This window comes from Myotis brandtii, unplaced genomic scaffold (assembly GCF_000412655.1).
Source record: "Myotis brandtii unplaced genomic scaffold, ASM41265v1 scaffold468, whole genome shotgun sequence".
In the NCBI taxonomy this organism is placed as follows: domain Eukaryota; kingdom Metazoa; phylum Chordata; class Mammalia; order Chiroptera; family Vespertilionidae; genus Myotis; species Myotis brandtii.
In genome coordinates this window covers 1,810,105-1,823,250 of record NW_005367874.1, presented here as the reverse complement: position 1 = coordinate 1,823,250, position 13,146 = coordinate 1,810,105, and the positions used below count along the sequence as shown (strand labels likewise).

At 39.8% G+C, this 13,146-nt stretch overlaps 2 protein-coding genes across 2 annotated transcripts in view; one reads left to right on the top strand and one right to left on the bottom strand.

Moving 5' to 3' along the window:
- The window catches only part of GRM5 (glutamate receptor, metabotropic 5), a gene marked incomplete at its 5' end in the record, with an annotated part of 130,624 nt that extends 126,527 nt beyond the window's left edge, over window positions 1-4,097 (top strand). The window contains one exon of the mRNA XM_005875643.2: window positions 8-4,097. Coding sequence (XP_005875705.1) covers window positions 8-220 — 213 coding nt within the window. The remainder of the gene's footprint in view (window positions 1-7) is intronic.
- A 7,455-nt stretch (window positions 4,098-11,552) lies between these two features.
- On the bottom strand, window positions 11,553-13,117 carry LOC102240466 (zinc finger and SCAN domain-containing protein 4). The gene is made up of 2 exons (XM_005875641.2): window positions 12,435-13,117; window positions 11,553-12,328 (listed from the first exon to the last, which is right to left on the bottom strand). The coding sequence occupies exons 1-2, from the start codon at window positions 12,816-12,818 to the stop codon at window positions 11,846-11,848; spliced, it is 867 nt and encodes a 288-aa protein (XP_005875703.1). The 5' UTR covers window positions 12,819-13,117; the 3' UTR covers window positions 11,553-11,845.
- Between the last annotated feature and the right edge of the window lie 29 nt (window positions 13,118-13,146).

Below are 13,146 nucleotides of genomic sequence, written 5' to 3'. Positions count from 1 at the left end.
CCTGGAGACCCCGGCCCCCGGGCCCGAGGCTGCAGCGGGCAAGCCGGACCTGGAGGAGTTGGTGGCCCTCACCCCGCCGTCCCCCTTCAGAGACTCGGTGGACTCGGGGAGCACAACGCCCAACTCGCCAGTGTCCGAATCGGCCCTGTGTATTCCATCGTCTCCCAAATATGACACACTGATCATCAGAGATTACACTCAGAGCTCCTCGTCATTGTGAGAGTCACTGGAAACCACGCTGGGTTCCCCATGGAGCCAGGCCGCCCCGTGTCCGCACGGTGACCAGTGCAGTCGCCGGGTTTAAGATCAGCGGTGGAAGATGTGGAGTAAAAGCCGCCCTGGAGACGTGAGATTAAATAGTGCTATTTAACATCAACCGACGAAGACACCAACGACAAATCTTTTGGCAGATGCTCTTCTAGTGGCCTTAGAACACATGGGCTTTTAAGAAACACTGCTATTTTTGAGGGCTGGCAGGAGTCTGCTCAAACCGTTACATACCAAGTGCTTTGCTCTAGGGAAGCAATGAGGGTGAAACAGCATCATGGAGGGGGGAAAAGCATAGTCGATAAGCAACTGTACAGAGTTTCCGTTTGTTTACTTCAGTTCTTTTCCCAGAAGAGTCTTTGATTCACCAAACATGAATGTACATTTTCTAACAAACTGAAAATCTGGGACCAAAACGTCAACCTATCTCGTTCTGTTTTGTTTGTTTGTATTTCCTGAGGCGTAGTGAGTGTGTCCGAAGCATAGCACACAACTGGATAATGAGTGGTGCGCTGATGCATGTAGGGCTTTTAACCAGAGACTTCTTTTCCTCTCCAATTTGTTTGTGAAATCCTCTTCCAAAAGCCTGCATCCGAGATTCCATCTAGTTATTTCAATTCACCTCCATCGACCAAGAAAACCAGTGGAAGATTTCTTGACTATTTCACCATGTTGCCAATCAATACTGGAGTAGCAAAAAAATATTTTCTGGAATACTGTTTTGTAATTCCCTTACTGGGGTGCGTTGTGTAGCTGGAAATGCTCTTTATAATAATCATTCTTAAGCTCCAGCTTGGCTATCTCTCTCATGAACTGGGGCCACTCCTCCTTGTGAATGCTGTTCCCTTAGCATTGCCAGCTAAACTATTAGCATATGCATTTGGGCTTCTTCGTTCCTTTCTTTTGAGAACCTGCTGCGGAAAAAGCTCCTCTGTTCTTTTCAAGTCCCACCACTGGAAGAATGGTCCAAAGACCCAATGAAGACATTGTCACGACTGGAGGCACTGTTGTTGAAAAAAATTAACACAGTCTTAATACACTGGAAATGTTAAACTTTGTCAAGTTGGCTTAGCAGAGATTTAGCCATGCCAGTGAGCAGTGATTTTAACTTTTCTTGGCTGCTGCAAACAGGGCAGCTATGAACTATGACAAATGTAGATTTTTTTCAAAGCAATACAGAATACTAAAACAGAGGAACCTTAATGAAAATAAACCACACAGTCTTTCTTAGCCATTCCAAAAAGAGGCAAAGCAATTATGACTATTTTCCTTTTTAAAGTAATTATTAATATCATTTTGTGCATTTCATACTGTCACTTTTTGAATACTGCAGAAAAGAGATTTAAAGTTATAATAGAAATACACATGCTCTGATAGGCTCATATAGATAGCATTCACAGCTCAAGACCTGCATCCACTGTCATCTTTCTTCCTCCCATTACAGCTATCCTCAGGTGCCAAATGTTTTTGATTTTTAAATAAGGATAGTAATAAAAGGAGGAAATGTCCTATAAATTTCAAGTTCAGTTGACCCAGCCTTATACTAAAGGTAGCCTTATGAAAAACTTTTTCGGTGAGGCAGAAGTACATTTTTGGCAGAAATATAGGTAAAACCTTTTTTTCTTTTGCTCAATATCCTTATTTTGTATGTATTTTTTTTTGTTTCATATCGACTAAAAAAAAGAACTCAGAAATAGAAATATATCCATTGGCCATATTTTATCATTCTCCACTTTTAAAAGCTATAATAAATATACTGCTGGATTTCCTTTTCCTGGTACCTGTTTTAGTGTTAAATTTTAAATCAAATCTCCCAATATAAAATATTAAAAGCTAGCATTAATTTACTCAAATATAAGTTTAAAACTTCAAACCTCCCATGACAGATTTGAAATAGCATCATCAGAGCTCCCTGATTCCAAATATGATAATGAGACCCTTGAAAGAGAGTGAACCTAGCTAAATTTTAAGGTGTCATTGAAAGTAAATGTCTGCCTCTACTCAAAAAACAAATGTAAATATATTGAACTATTATTATCCCTGGATCCTCATCTAAAGGGTGGCATTCACCTGAGGATTACTGTCTTGATTTCTTAGACATTGAAACATTTCTAAATATGCTTTACTGCCTAAGTGTTAAAATGTCTTTCGTAAAACCCTATGTTGAGTTCCATTTTATTCTCAAGTACAATAAGTTTCACTGTATTGACCAACAGAATACCATTTTTTAAACTTTCTCCATGATCAAATCTTTTCTAAGTTCTTCGTAACATATTTCTTTTAAAAGTACATTAATTTATTAGAAATTAAAAGCAAATAAATTACCATGTAATAATTCCACGTGAAATTACAATCAACTCTAAGAAAAATAATTTATCCAGTTAGGGGACAAGATGTATTGTTCTCTGTATTTCTATGCCCTGTGCCACTTCATTCTATACATTGTATATATTAGTAGTAGTAGTGCATTCTTGAGATTTTTTTATTTTGGAATGATGCTAACTCTGTCTCTTTGCCAATTCTCATACCAGGTTCCAAGTAATAAATCTACAATACAAAGAGAAATGAATATTCCTTCTAGGGCTAGGATGTGAACTTCACAATTAATTTGGGTACCTATTTTCATTGAATTTCCTTGAAAACAATCTGTTCCTGGTGTCCAGTGATAATTCAGTTGGGACTAAAAGAAAGGGGAAAGTACAGCAAAATGCTAAAGTTCAGAAAAGTGACCCTACAGGACAGTTTGGTTCCAGGATGGAAAAAAAAGAAGACCTGGTTTGATCAAGTGATGTGGACTATCTAAGCAGTCTACTCATTCTGTGATTTGGGGAGAGAAGTGGGGGCAGCCTGAGAAAAGCACATCTGGATTGGGAAGAACCATCTGTCTAGATTAGGGGGGAACAGAAAGAAAGGGAGTATGGAAAGGAGAACCAGATAAAATTTGACTGGAAAAAAGCAAACTCCCAAGTGTTGCTAAGCCTTGATAGTAACAGTCTTTCCCAAGCTACTGCTGTTACCAGCAAGTGATCAGGAAGACTAGGAGCTGTTCCTGACTGTAAATGAACTGTACAATGGCTCTGCTGCAGTTCTGTGACTTCCAAACCAGGAATTAAATACTTATTAAGAAAAAAAAATAAACATTTTCTATGTTAGTCTCCCAGCAAAAATGTACATGTTTTGGAGACTTCAAAGGTATTATCTGAGTTCACATTTAGCCACAGCTTATTAATAACCCTCAAGCTGTCAGAATCTCTATAGTAACCATTTACAATTTTATACTGTGAAAAAATACAGATCAGTGAAAAGCATAAAGATAAATTAGAATTCACTTTAAAGAGGGTCTGAGGCCTGGGAGATTCTCTACTATCTGTTGAAGAATGAGGCATGTATAAAATAGTTGGCTGAATTTCACTGATCTTCCCAATGTGAACAAATATACTATGTATATTGTGTGTATTTCTAGATTTCAATGGCAGCTGCTGGTGGTGTTGTAATTAGAAATCTATATAGAATATAGATGTTTTAGGGAGATGGTGCCAATCCTAAAAGATTTGTGTGGGCTACAAGTGCTTGTACTTACATTTTTCTGCACTTATAACTGATTTGGTTTAAAAAAAAAATTGTGTGCGTGTATCTGTTCTTTTTCTGTTGTTGCAACTTGTACTATTAAAACAATAGAGAATGTTAAATTATTTTGATGTGAATTGCAAATGATTTTTTTTCATAAAATTTAACATTTTTATCAGCATTGTTTCGCTTTGTACTTGTACAAATGTGTTTTATTTTAGCATTTTAAAATACACTTGCCTGTTTCTCAGTTGTCTAAATCATGTTATTGTTGGTGTTTGTGAAGTCAGTTACTTTTTGAAAAATATTAAAAAAGAAACTATTATATGACTTTAAGATTCTTACCCTTAAATGTTTAGAATGTTGTCTTAATAGTGTTTTCTAAGACCCAAAGAGCCATAATCTAAATCTTAAATTCTGAATGATCCACACAATTGAATTATGGGGTTTACAAAGTAACCTGGGGACAGTAGATTAAAACAAAACACATTTGTGTATGGAAATATAAGTACAAATTATTTAATTCCACAATGATCTGTGTTGATAGAGGTAACATCAGAAAATAATATAGATTTTTGTGTGTGTGTGTATACAAATATACACACATCCATATAGATATTTCACTTTTAAGTCCATCTATACATGTTTTTCTGTGTGTGTTTATGTTTCTGTGTGCATATAAGGGCATCTATAATAATAAAAGCGCAATATGCTAATTAGACCGGATGTACTTCCAGACATCCTTCTGTTTGAAGCCAGGGCTGTGAGGGAAGCCCTAGTCCCGGGTGCCAGAGGGAAGCTGGTGCCAGCAGCCAGGGGACGGAAGGCCTACTCTTGCACGAATTTCGTGCATTGGGCCTCTAGTATCTACATAATTTCCTGGGAAAAATTTACTTGTCAAATCACTTTTTGCTTTGATGAATTCTTAAGCAGATTTATATTCCCTGAATACAAATAAGCTAAATCCTAAAAGCAAAATTAGGCTAGATATTTAATGCATGGATGAGAAAGACAATGTAGATTTTAAAATATAGCTTCTCTCTGCTTCCCTATATTGTAATATTTATTAACTTCTTATTCTTTTTTTTTCAAATATATTTTATTGATTTTTTACAGAGAGGAAGGGAGAGAGAGAGAGAGTTAGAAACATCGATGAGAGAGAAACATCGATCAGCTGCCTCCTGCACATCTCCCACTGGGGATGTGCCCGCAACCCAGGCACATGCCCTTGACCGGAATCGAACCCGGGACCCTTCAGTCCGCAGGCCGACACTCTATCCACTGAGCCAAACCGGTTTCGGCTTAACTTCTTATTCTTATAGTATATATGGAAGTTAACACAAAATGTTTGATCTTAAAAAGGAAATAATTTTTTTTGTGCTTTGTCAGACTTTCTTGGTTTAGTGGCTTCTATTCTAAGTAATACAAATGGTCATATGTTTATATAAACTTGAGGTTGAGCCATGGTCAGTTTGGCTCAGTGGATAGAGCATTGGCCTTCAGACTGAAGGGTCCGGGTTGATGCCGGTCAAGAGCACATGACTAGGTTGTGAGCTAGATCCCCAGTAGGGGGTGTGCAGAAGGCAGCCAATCAGTGATTCTCCCTCATCATTGATGTTTCTCTCTCTCTCTCTCCCTCCCTTCCTTTCTGATATCAAAAAACAAAAACAAAAATCCTTAAGGTTGAGGTGAGATCATTGATATCTGGACCACGTAGAGAAAATTATGTTCTAAAGATTAAAAGAGTCCAGTGAGATTCCATAGAATTATGGAAGCCGGTCAAAACCAGCTAATGCAATTGAAATTACATTGAATTGAAAGTCAGGATCTTATTGCCCTGTCCCATATGACCTTGGATAAATTGACTTCTTTATGACTCAATTCCTCTTCCTTTATCTTTTTCTTGTTTTGTTTTGTTTTGTTAATCCTCGCCTGAGGATATTTTTCCATTGCTTTTTCAGAGAGTGGGAGGGAGAGGAAGAAAGAAACATGGATGTGAGAGAGCCACATCAACCAGTTGCCTCCTTCCAGGCACCCCAACTGGGGCCAGAGAGTGAACATGCAACCCAGGTATGTACTACTGACCTGGAATCAAACCGGAAACACTTTATTATGTGAGCCACTGCTCCAACCACTGAGAAACACTGGCCAGGGCCAATTCCTCTTTCTTTAAATGCGAAGTGAGTTACAATAATCTGTGAAATTTCTTTCATTTACATAATTTCTGGTACATGATAAATGCTCAGTAGATAGTATCTATTCCTAGTGGCAATAAATACAGTTAATATTCAGTAGGCAGCTTAGATATGTTGTGTCCAATATTACTTGTGGAGTTATAAAAAATTCTTGTCCAACTTAAAGCATACATCTTTGGAGGGTAAGCCTAATGACATTTGAACTCATATGCAACCTTGAAACTTTTCATCTATAATGTCTTATAAACTATCCTTAAACACCACAGAAAGAATGCTTTTCTTTTTTAGTGATCTATGCTTAATGCTGGCCAGTTTTTTAGTTACATTGTGCATGAATGACAAGTTTTAAATATAAACAGTTTAAAAACATTTATTTTTTCTAGGGTAACTAGCTAGCTAGATAGGTGGGTAAGTGGATAGATTTATATTAATGAAATTATCTCCTTAACAAAAACATAGTATTTACAGATTTTTGTCAAAGTGTTTCAAAATTTGAAATCAGTTACAGTGTACCCTGTTCATTATTTTAAAAAATTATTTTAAAAAATTCTATGAAGAAAACTTTTAGAATCAGCTTTTCTGTACATTCTTAGAATTCTAAACCAAAACTATTTACAGGAAAACATTGCTTAACCTTAGCAAGAATAAATATTCTTAATTAGCTTTTACTCCAGACCAAAGGCATATATTTTTGTCAGGGCATATAAGTCTTTTTGACATATGTGTCCTATATGAATATTTATATAAACAGGCTAATTATGTATTACATGTATCAGACACATTTAGCTTATTTATTTGTAGCTCATATTTTTACTCATTGACATAAAGTAAAGCTTTCATAACTATATTTCTATAACAAGATACATTAGATATAATAAACTATATAAATGATATGTTCATGAAAATTACATAATATAGTAAATTGACTATTCTGAACTGCTAAATAGTAATAGGTGTTTTATAAAATAAAAGTTTTTAGAGTTTTAAAAGTTTGGAAAACAAAATAACTCTAAGTTAAATGTCTGTCTTCATCTCAGAACTTGATAGTCTTTAAATAGGCAAATATGCATTAACTCAAAATCTTTTTCTTTTTAATGATTAGTTTTCTCAGAGTAGTTTTATGGAACACATTTTGGAAATGACATAAAATTTATACATACTTTTTCTTTTAGTCACGAAAATTAATTGCTGTGTCCATACTGATCTCCAAAGGCTTTTAGAGCAGAAAATACGAATTGATACAGTTATAGCATTACTTTCAGAGCCATCTCACTGAACCATGGGAAGTCTTGCTCAGCTTTATTATTCATTCTCTCTATATCCTGACTTCTCAGAACTCTACCAGCACATATGCTTGACTCTCAGGGGTCAACTAAGGGTTATCATTCCTTTCTCTTTTTTTTTTTCATCATACATGTTGGATGGTTCCCTTAACTTCAACAGCCTCAGATGAATCAGTATGTGAGATACTAGCATTCATTAGTAGATGTTGAATAGACGGTGAATTGTATTCCAAGAACAGAAGTAAAAGAAAATAAAATTTAGAGGACTCAATAAGGTAAACACCAAGAATAATCAAATATATTTAAAGCTTTATTTCTGTTAAACAGAGAATAGACATTCTTTTTAGTTACACTGTGCATGAATGACAAGTTTTAAATATAAACATTAAAAAATCATTAACCTTGGATTTGATGAAAAAGGACATTTTAATTTCAAAAATGAAAATTGTTTAAGTCAGTGAAGGCTATATTCACTGAATTAAAAAACATGAAATTTTGAAATCTGTTCATTTGGGATATTTCTCTAAGTGCTCTTTTGAGATGAAGAGAAAAACTTCTCTAAAATCATGAACCTACTTAGCCCTGGCTGGTGTGGCTCAATTGCTTGGAACATTTTCCCCTGCACAAATGGTTTTGGGTTTGATTTCCTGTCAGTGCATATACCTGGATTTTGAGTTCAATTCCAGTTCAGGATACAGGAGGCAACCAACTGAGGTTTCTTTCTCACTTAGATGTCTCTCTCTCTCTCTCTTCCCCCCAACTCCCTCCCTTCTTCTCTCTCTAAAATCAATAAAATCATATCCTCAAATGAGGATTAAAAAATAAATAAAATCATAACCTACTTAAAATGAACATGGTGAGTACTTTGCATATTTAAATCTTCATAACAGCCAAAGAGTAGTCCAGAGAAAATATTTTACTCTAAATGCATATATTTTAAAAAGATTAAAAATAAATTTTCAAATGAAGATATTAGAAAATAAACAAAACAGAAAATACAAATATTAAGTCAAAATTAATATAAGAAAACAAATAGTTAACCAAAATTAAAAGTGATCATTAAAACCTGTCTTTTAATTTGAAAATACCAAGACATTGACATTCATTGAGTCTCATTAAACATAATGAACTAAAAGAGAAAAACCACAATTAACATTAGTAATAATAAAGGAGTCATAACTACATGTATAGAGGATATGTAAAAAACACTAGGTAAAATTTTATACTAAATATTTTTGAAAATACAGATTAAAGAATATTATTCTAGGAAAATATAAATTACCGATTGAAACAAAAACCAGTAGAAAGTGCATATCAGTAATAACAGAATATGATAAAAGGAAATTTAAAATAACTAAAAAGCATAGGCCTAAATATTTTACAGATAAATTTAATTATGGTAAATAATCAATATCTAATTTGTTATATATGACAGGATTTTCTTTTAAAAAAAATATATATTTTATTGATTTTTTTACAGAGAGGAAGGGAGAGGGATAGAGAGTTAGAAACATCAATGAGAGAGAAACACCGATCAGCTGCCTCCTGCACACCTCCCACTGGGGATGTGCCCGCAACCCAGGTACATGCCCTTGACCGGAATAGAACCTGGGACCTTTCAGTCCGCAGGCCTACGCTCTATCCACTGAGCCAAACCGGTTAGGACAGGATTTTCTTCTCTTTTAAGGCTAAATAACAATCCATTGTACTTATACTTATGCACCACATTTTACTAGTATTTATTCATTCATCCACTGATGGACATTTCGTTGTTTCCACATCTTTAGCTATTACGAGTAACTGAAGATTAAATATTTCAATACATGTTGCCCAAGACCCTTCTAGAGTGTTTTTTGTTTAGAGAGAAGTATATGCCTTTATTGACAGAGCCAGTTCCTAGAGCAGTGGTTCTCAACCTTGGCTGCACATTAGAATCACCTGGGAATCTTTTTAAAATCCTGATTTCTGGGCCTCATTTTCCGGAAATTGTTTCTTTGTTACTAATGTTATGGCCCCACCCCATAACAAAGAAACTGAATTTCTGGAGGATGAGGCCCAGAAATCAGGATTTTTTTATTTTTTATTTTTTGCCTGCAAACCGAGTCTTTATTTTATAGCCAGATTGCATGAGGCAAAGTAAGGATTGCCAGGGTCCAGCCCCGGAGGGCCAGGGGTTCCCAAAGGTGTGGACAGAGTCGGCGAAGAATGTTTTACACGGAGACAGCGTTCAGAACTCTCTAGCTCTCTTTAGTCTCCGTGGATCTTCCTGTGCCTGGCTGAGGCCACAGAGAAAGATCCTGAGGCAAGCTGAACCTTTATTTTTTATAGTCAGAGGTAAACAAGGTAGTTGTTACCAAAGTTACACTGTTCTTGTGAGTTTCACTTGTTTACACTGTTCTTGTGAGTTTCACTTGTTTTTGTTGCACTTCCCTCAGCCCATTAGCTTCCCAGGTAAGATCTAGGGAGCGTCATAAGGTCAAGCCTAATTATGCTTAAGAGGACTGTGCCCTCTAACCTGGGACTTGTTTGTGGCTTTGCCAACAGGTTAGTCCGAGGTTTAACCCTATAGAGGCTCCCCACATGTCACCCTTCTTTTACTTTTATGCTACTATAATGAAAGTTTAACTTAAGCATCAAGAACAAAAAGCTACCATAATGGAAGTAATACTTCAGGATCAAGAACAAAACTCTGGCTATTAAAATAATAACAAAACAATGCCAATGCAAAACCCAAACTACAGACCATAATGAAAGTAAAACTTAAACATCAAGCTCTGGCTATTAAAACAATACTAATGTGTTAACATTTTTAAAACTAGTAAGAATAACAAAAAATGCCAATGCAAAACAGTAATAAGTGAGAAATCAAACTACAGTAACATTTTTCTACTAAATGAAAGTTTCTTTTGCTGATTTACTCAAGAGTCCTCGGACTTGGCTGTGCAGGACTTTGCAGAAGACTGGCAGCTAACCAATGCTAGCATAGCCAGAAACATGGTTGAGGGAGTAGCTTCCACTTCTTGCTTTTCTACCATCTGCTGGGCCTCAGTTGTTAACTTCTTCAGCTGAGCCCATGTTGGCACCTCGGTCCCTTGCGTAGCCTTCGTCCTTTTTTGTTTTTATAGAAAAGGTTTATATTGATGGAATTCTGACCATATATAAACATACATACTGCTCTGTATTCACAACTTCCCACTTCAACCCAAAAAGCCGCAGCTTCACATTTCTACCGTAAATTGGCTCCACCCCCAAGCCTCAGCACCTCAAAACAAAACCCCAACTTCGAGTCAAACTCTTAGTTTTTCCTTTTGTGTCAAGAGCTAACTTTGATATGTTAAAACTAAGTAAAATCCATTTACTCAACCCAAAACAGGCATTAAAAAGAAAAACCTCAAATGCTCTCTTGTATCCATTTTAAGAGTAGGATTGGCGCTTTCCGCTATTGCCTGAGTCCTGATCTATCACCCCAGGGAGAGCTTGCCAATCCTGCACTTTCCCGGGGTGGAAAGGCTGCAGTGGGGTTAAGGATAAGGCTCCTTAGGCCTACCTTCTCCCATGCCTCTACATTTACCTTTCCTTCCTCAGAAAAGCATGGACACAAGTGTATAAAACATTCCGTCTGACTGGGAGTAACCTTAACTCCTCTGCTATCAAGCCTATGTGTTTAAAGATCAATACAGCGTCTTTTTCCTTTAGACTTAGTATGGCACATCTTCTCAATCTAAGTTCTGTACTATCCACCTTCTTACCCTACTTATCCTCTATAGGGGGGTCTGCAGTACCCTGGTGGAGTCCTATCCGGCCAGAGTGTGGGGGTTCTCAATGGTGGGGGGGGCCTTACCTAGGGGAATCCTGTTCGGCCTGTCCGGGTGCCATATGCTGGGGTCCAGCCCCAGTGGTCCAGGGGTTCCCAAAGGTGGATGTGGCCAAGATGTTCACAATTTTCTCATGGGTGTTGAATCTACTCAATCACACACACCTGATCAAACTTTGTTTCCTTGCTTCACCTCCCACAACCCATATCACTAGCCACCGGGAGCCGCTTTCCACACCACATCAGAGGCATTTCTGGATTTTAAGAAATAAACAATACTTTATTTATTCAACAACTAGGTCATTTAAAACGTGTCAGCCACTTTCTAGGGCACATTCCCGGGATTGTGGGCTTCATCCCCAGTGGGGGGCATGCAGGAGGCAGGTGATCAATGACTCTTTCTCTCCCTCTCCCTTCCTCCCTGAAATCAATAAAAATATAAAATAAAATAAATATATCTACAAACACACACACATTACAGGGAGGAAGCTCCGGGCATGGAGTCCCTGGATGTGAAGGCCCGGGGCGTGGAGGCTCTGGGCGTTGAGTCCCTGGATGTGGAGCCCCTGGAGGTGGTGTCCCCGGGCATGGAGGCCTTCCTCTGGTGCATCCACAGGTGGCGGTGGTAGGTGGAGGACAGGCGGTAGGTCCTCCCGCACTGAGCGCACACGTAGGGCTTGGCGCCCGTGTGGATGCGCTCGAGCGCCCGCAGGTTGGTTTCAGCGGCCGCAAGGGAAGGGCCCCCCCTTCTCGTGGGTCAGCTCGTGCACGCGCAGGTCCGAGGCCTGGAAGAAGCGTTTGCCGCACTTGGCGCAAGCGAAGGGCCGCTCGTTGTTGTGCCTCATCTGGTGCAGCTGGAACCGAAAGAGGCACCTGAAGACCCGGGGACACTGGTCGCACCGGTACAGGCACAGCTTCCGGGCGCCTCCCACCTCCCGGGGCGCCTCCTCTCGGGGAGGCTCTCCCTGGGCAGTGGGGGCGCCCGAACTTGCTGAACGGGAGCTGCGTAGACTCTCCCCGGACCCCTCGCTCTCTGCGGGGCCGTGAGGGCTCTCATCCTCCAGGGGTTGGTGGTCTGGATTGGAAAGGTTTTCGCCATCTTCATCTGCATCTCCTGGTGCTGTTGGCCGGGGTGTCTCTGGGGGAGTCTGGGAGGGTGTCCCCAGGGTGAGTGCCATGGAGGCTGCTGCTGAGCGCTGCGCCTGAAAGTAGTCCCGGATCTGTCCTAAGGTCATGTTCACCGGGAACAGGGCTTCCTGCCCCCCCATTCTGACAAGGACCCTGGCTTCCTGCCCCCCCCATGCTTACAAGGACCATGCGGGGGGGCCTCGGGCACTCATTCATCAGGTGCCCCATGAACGCCTCCATGTTTCTGCCACTCGACTCCCACTTCTCCCGCCACACGGCCCTCTCGCTGCTGGGCATGTTGCGCAGGAACTGCTCCACCGACAGTTGGAAAATCATCTCCAGCTTACTGTGCCTGTCTGGCCGCAGCCACGACCAGAAGGACCAATAGATGGCCCGCAGCTCCGCCTTCGCATCCCCGCTGTTGTTCAATGAGATGAGCCCAGGGCTGGGGACGCCGACCTCCTCCGCCTCCTCTCCCTCCTGCTTGACGGGTCCTCCGCGAGATCTAAGCGGGAAGTTTCCTTCCTGGGGACCGTTCCTGGCTGGTTCATCTTGAGATGCCATTCTCCTCACGGACACAGACGTTCACGCTGGGTGATCCTGGCCCAACGCTGAGCTGCTCTGGGGCTTGGCTGTCAGCGCTAGTGCCTCTCCAGAAATCAGGATTTTATAAAAGATTCCCAGGTGATTCTAATGAGCAGCCAAGGTTGAGAACCACTTTCCTAGAGGTTGTGGGTACAAGGAGTGGGTGGTCCCCTTGCCAGGGACATGATTTCCACCTGTTGAAGGTCTTGCCCTTGTGGAGCCCACCATTCCCGCGAGATGTTCACGTCCCACAGGTGCACCTTCACCACCTGCCGCTTCTCCGGGGGCCCCGCCTCCTTCCTGGCCC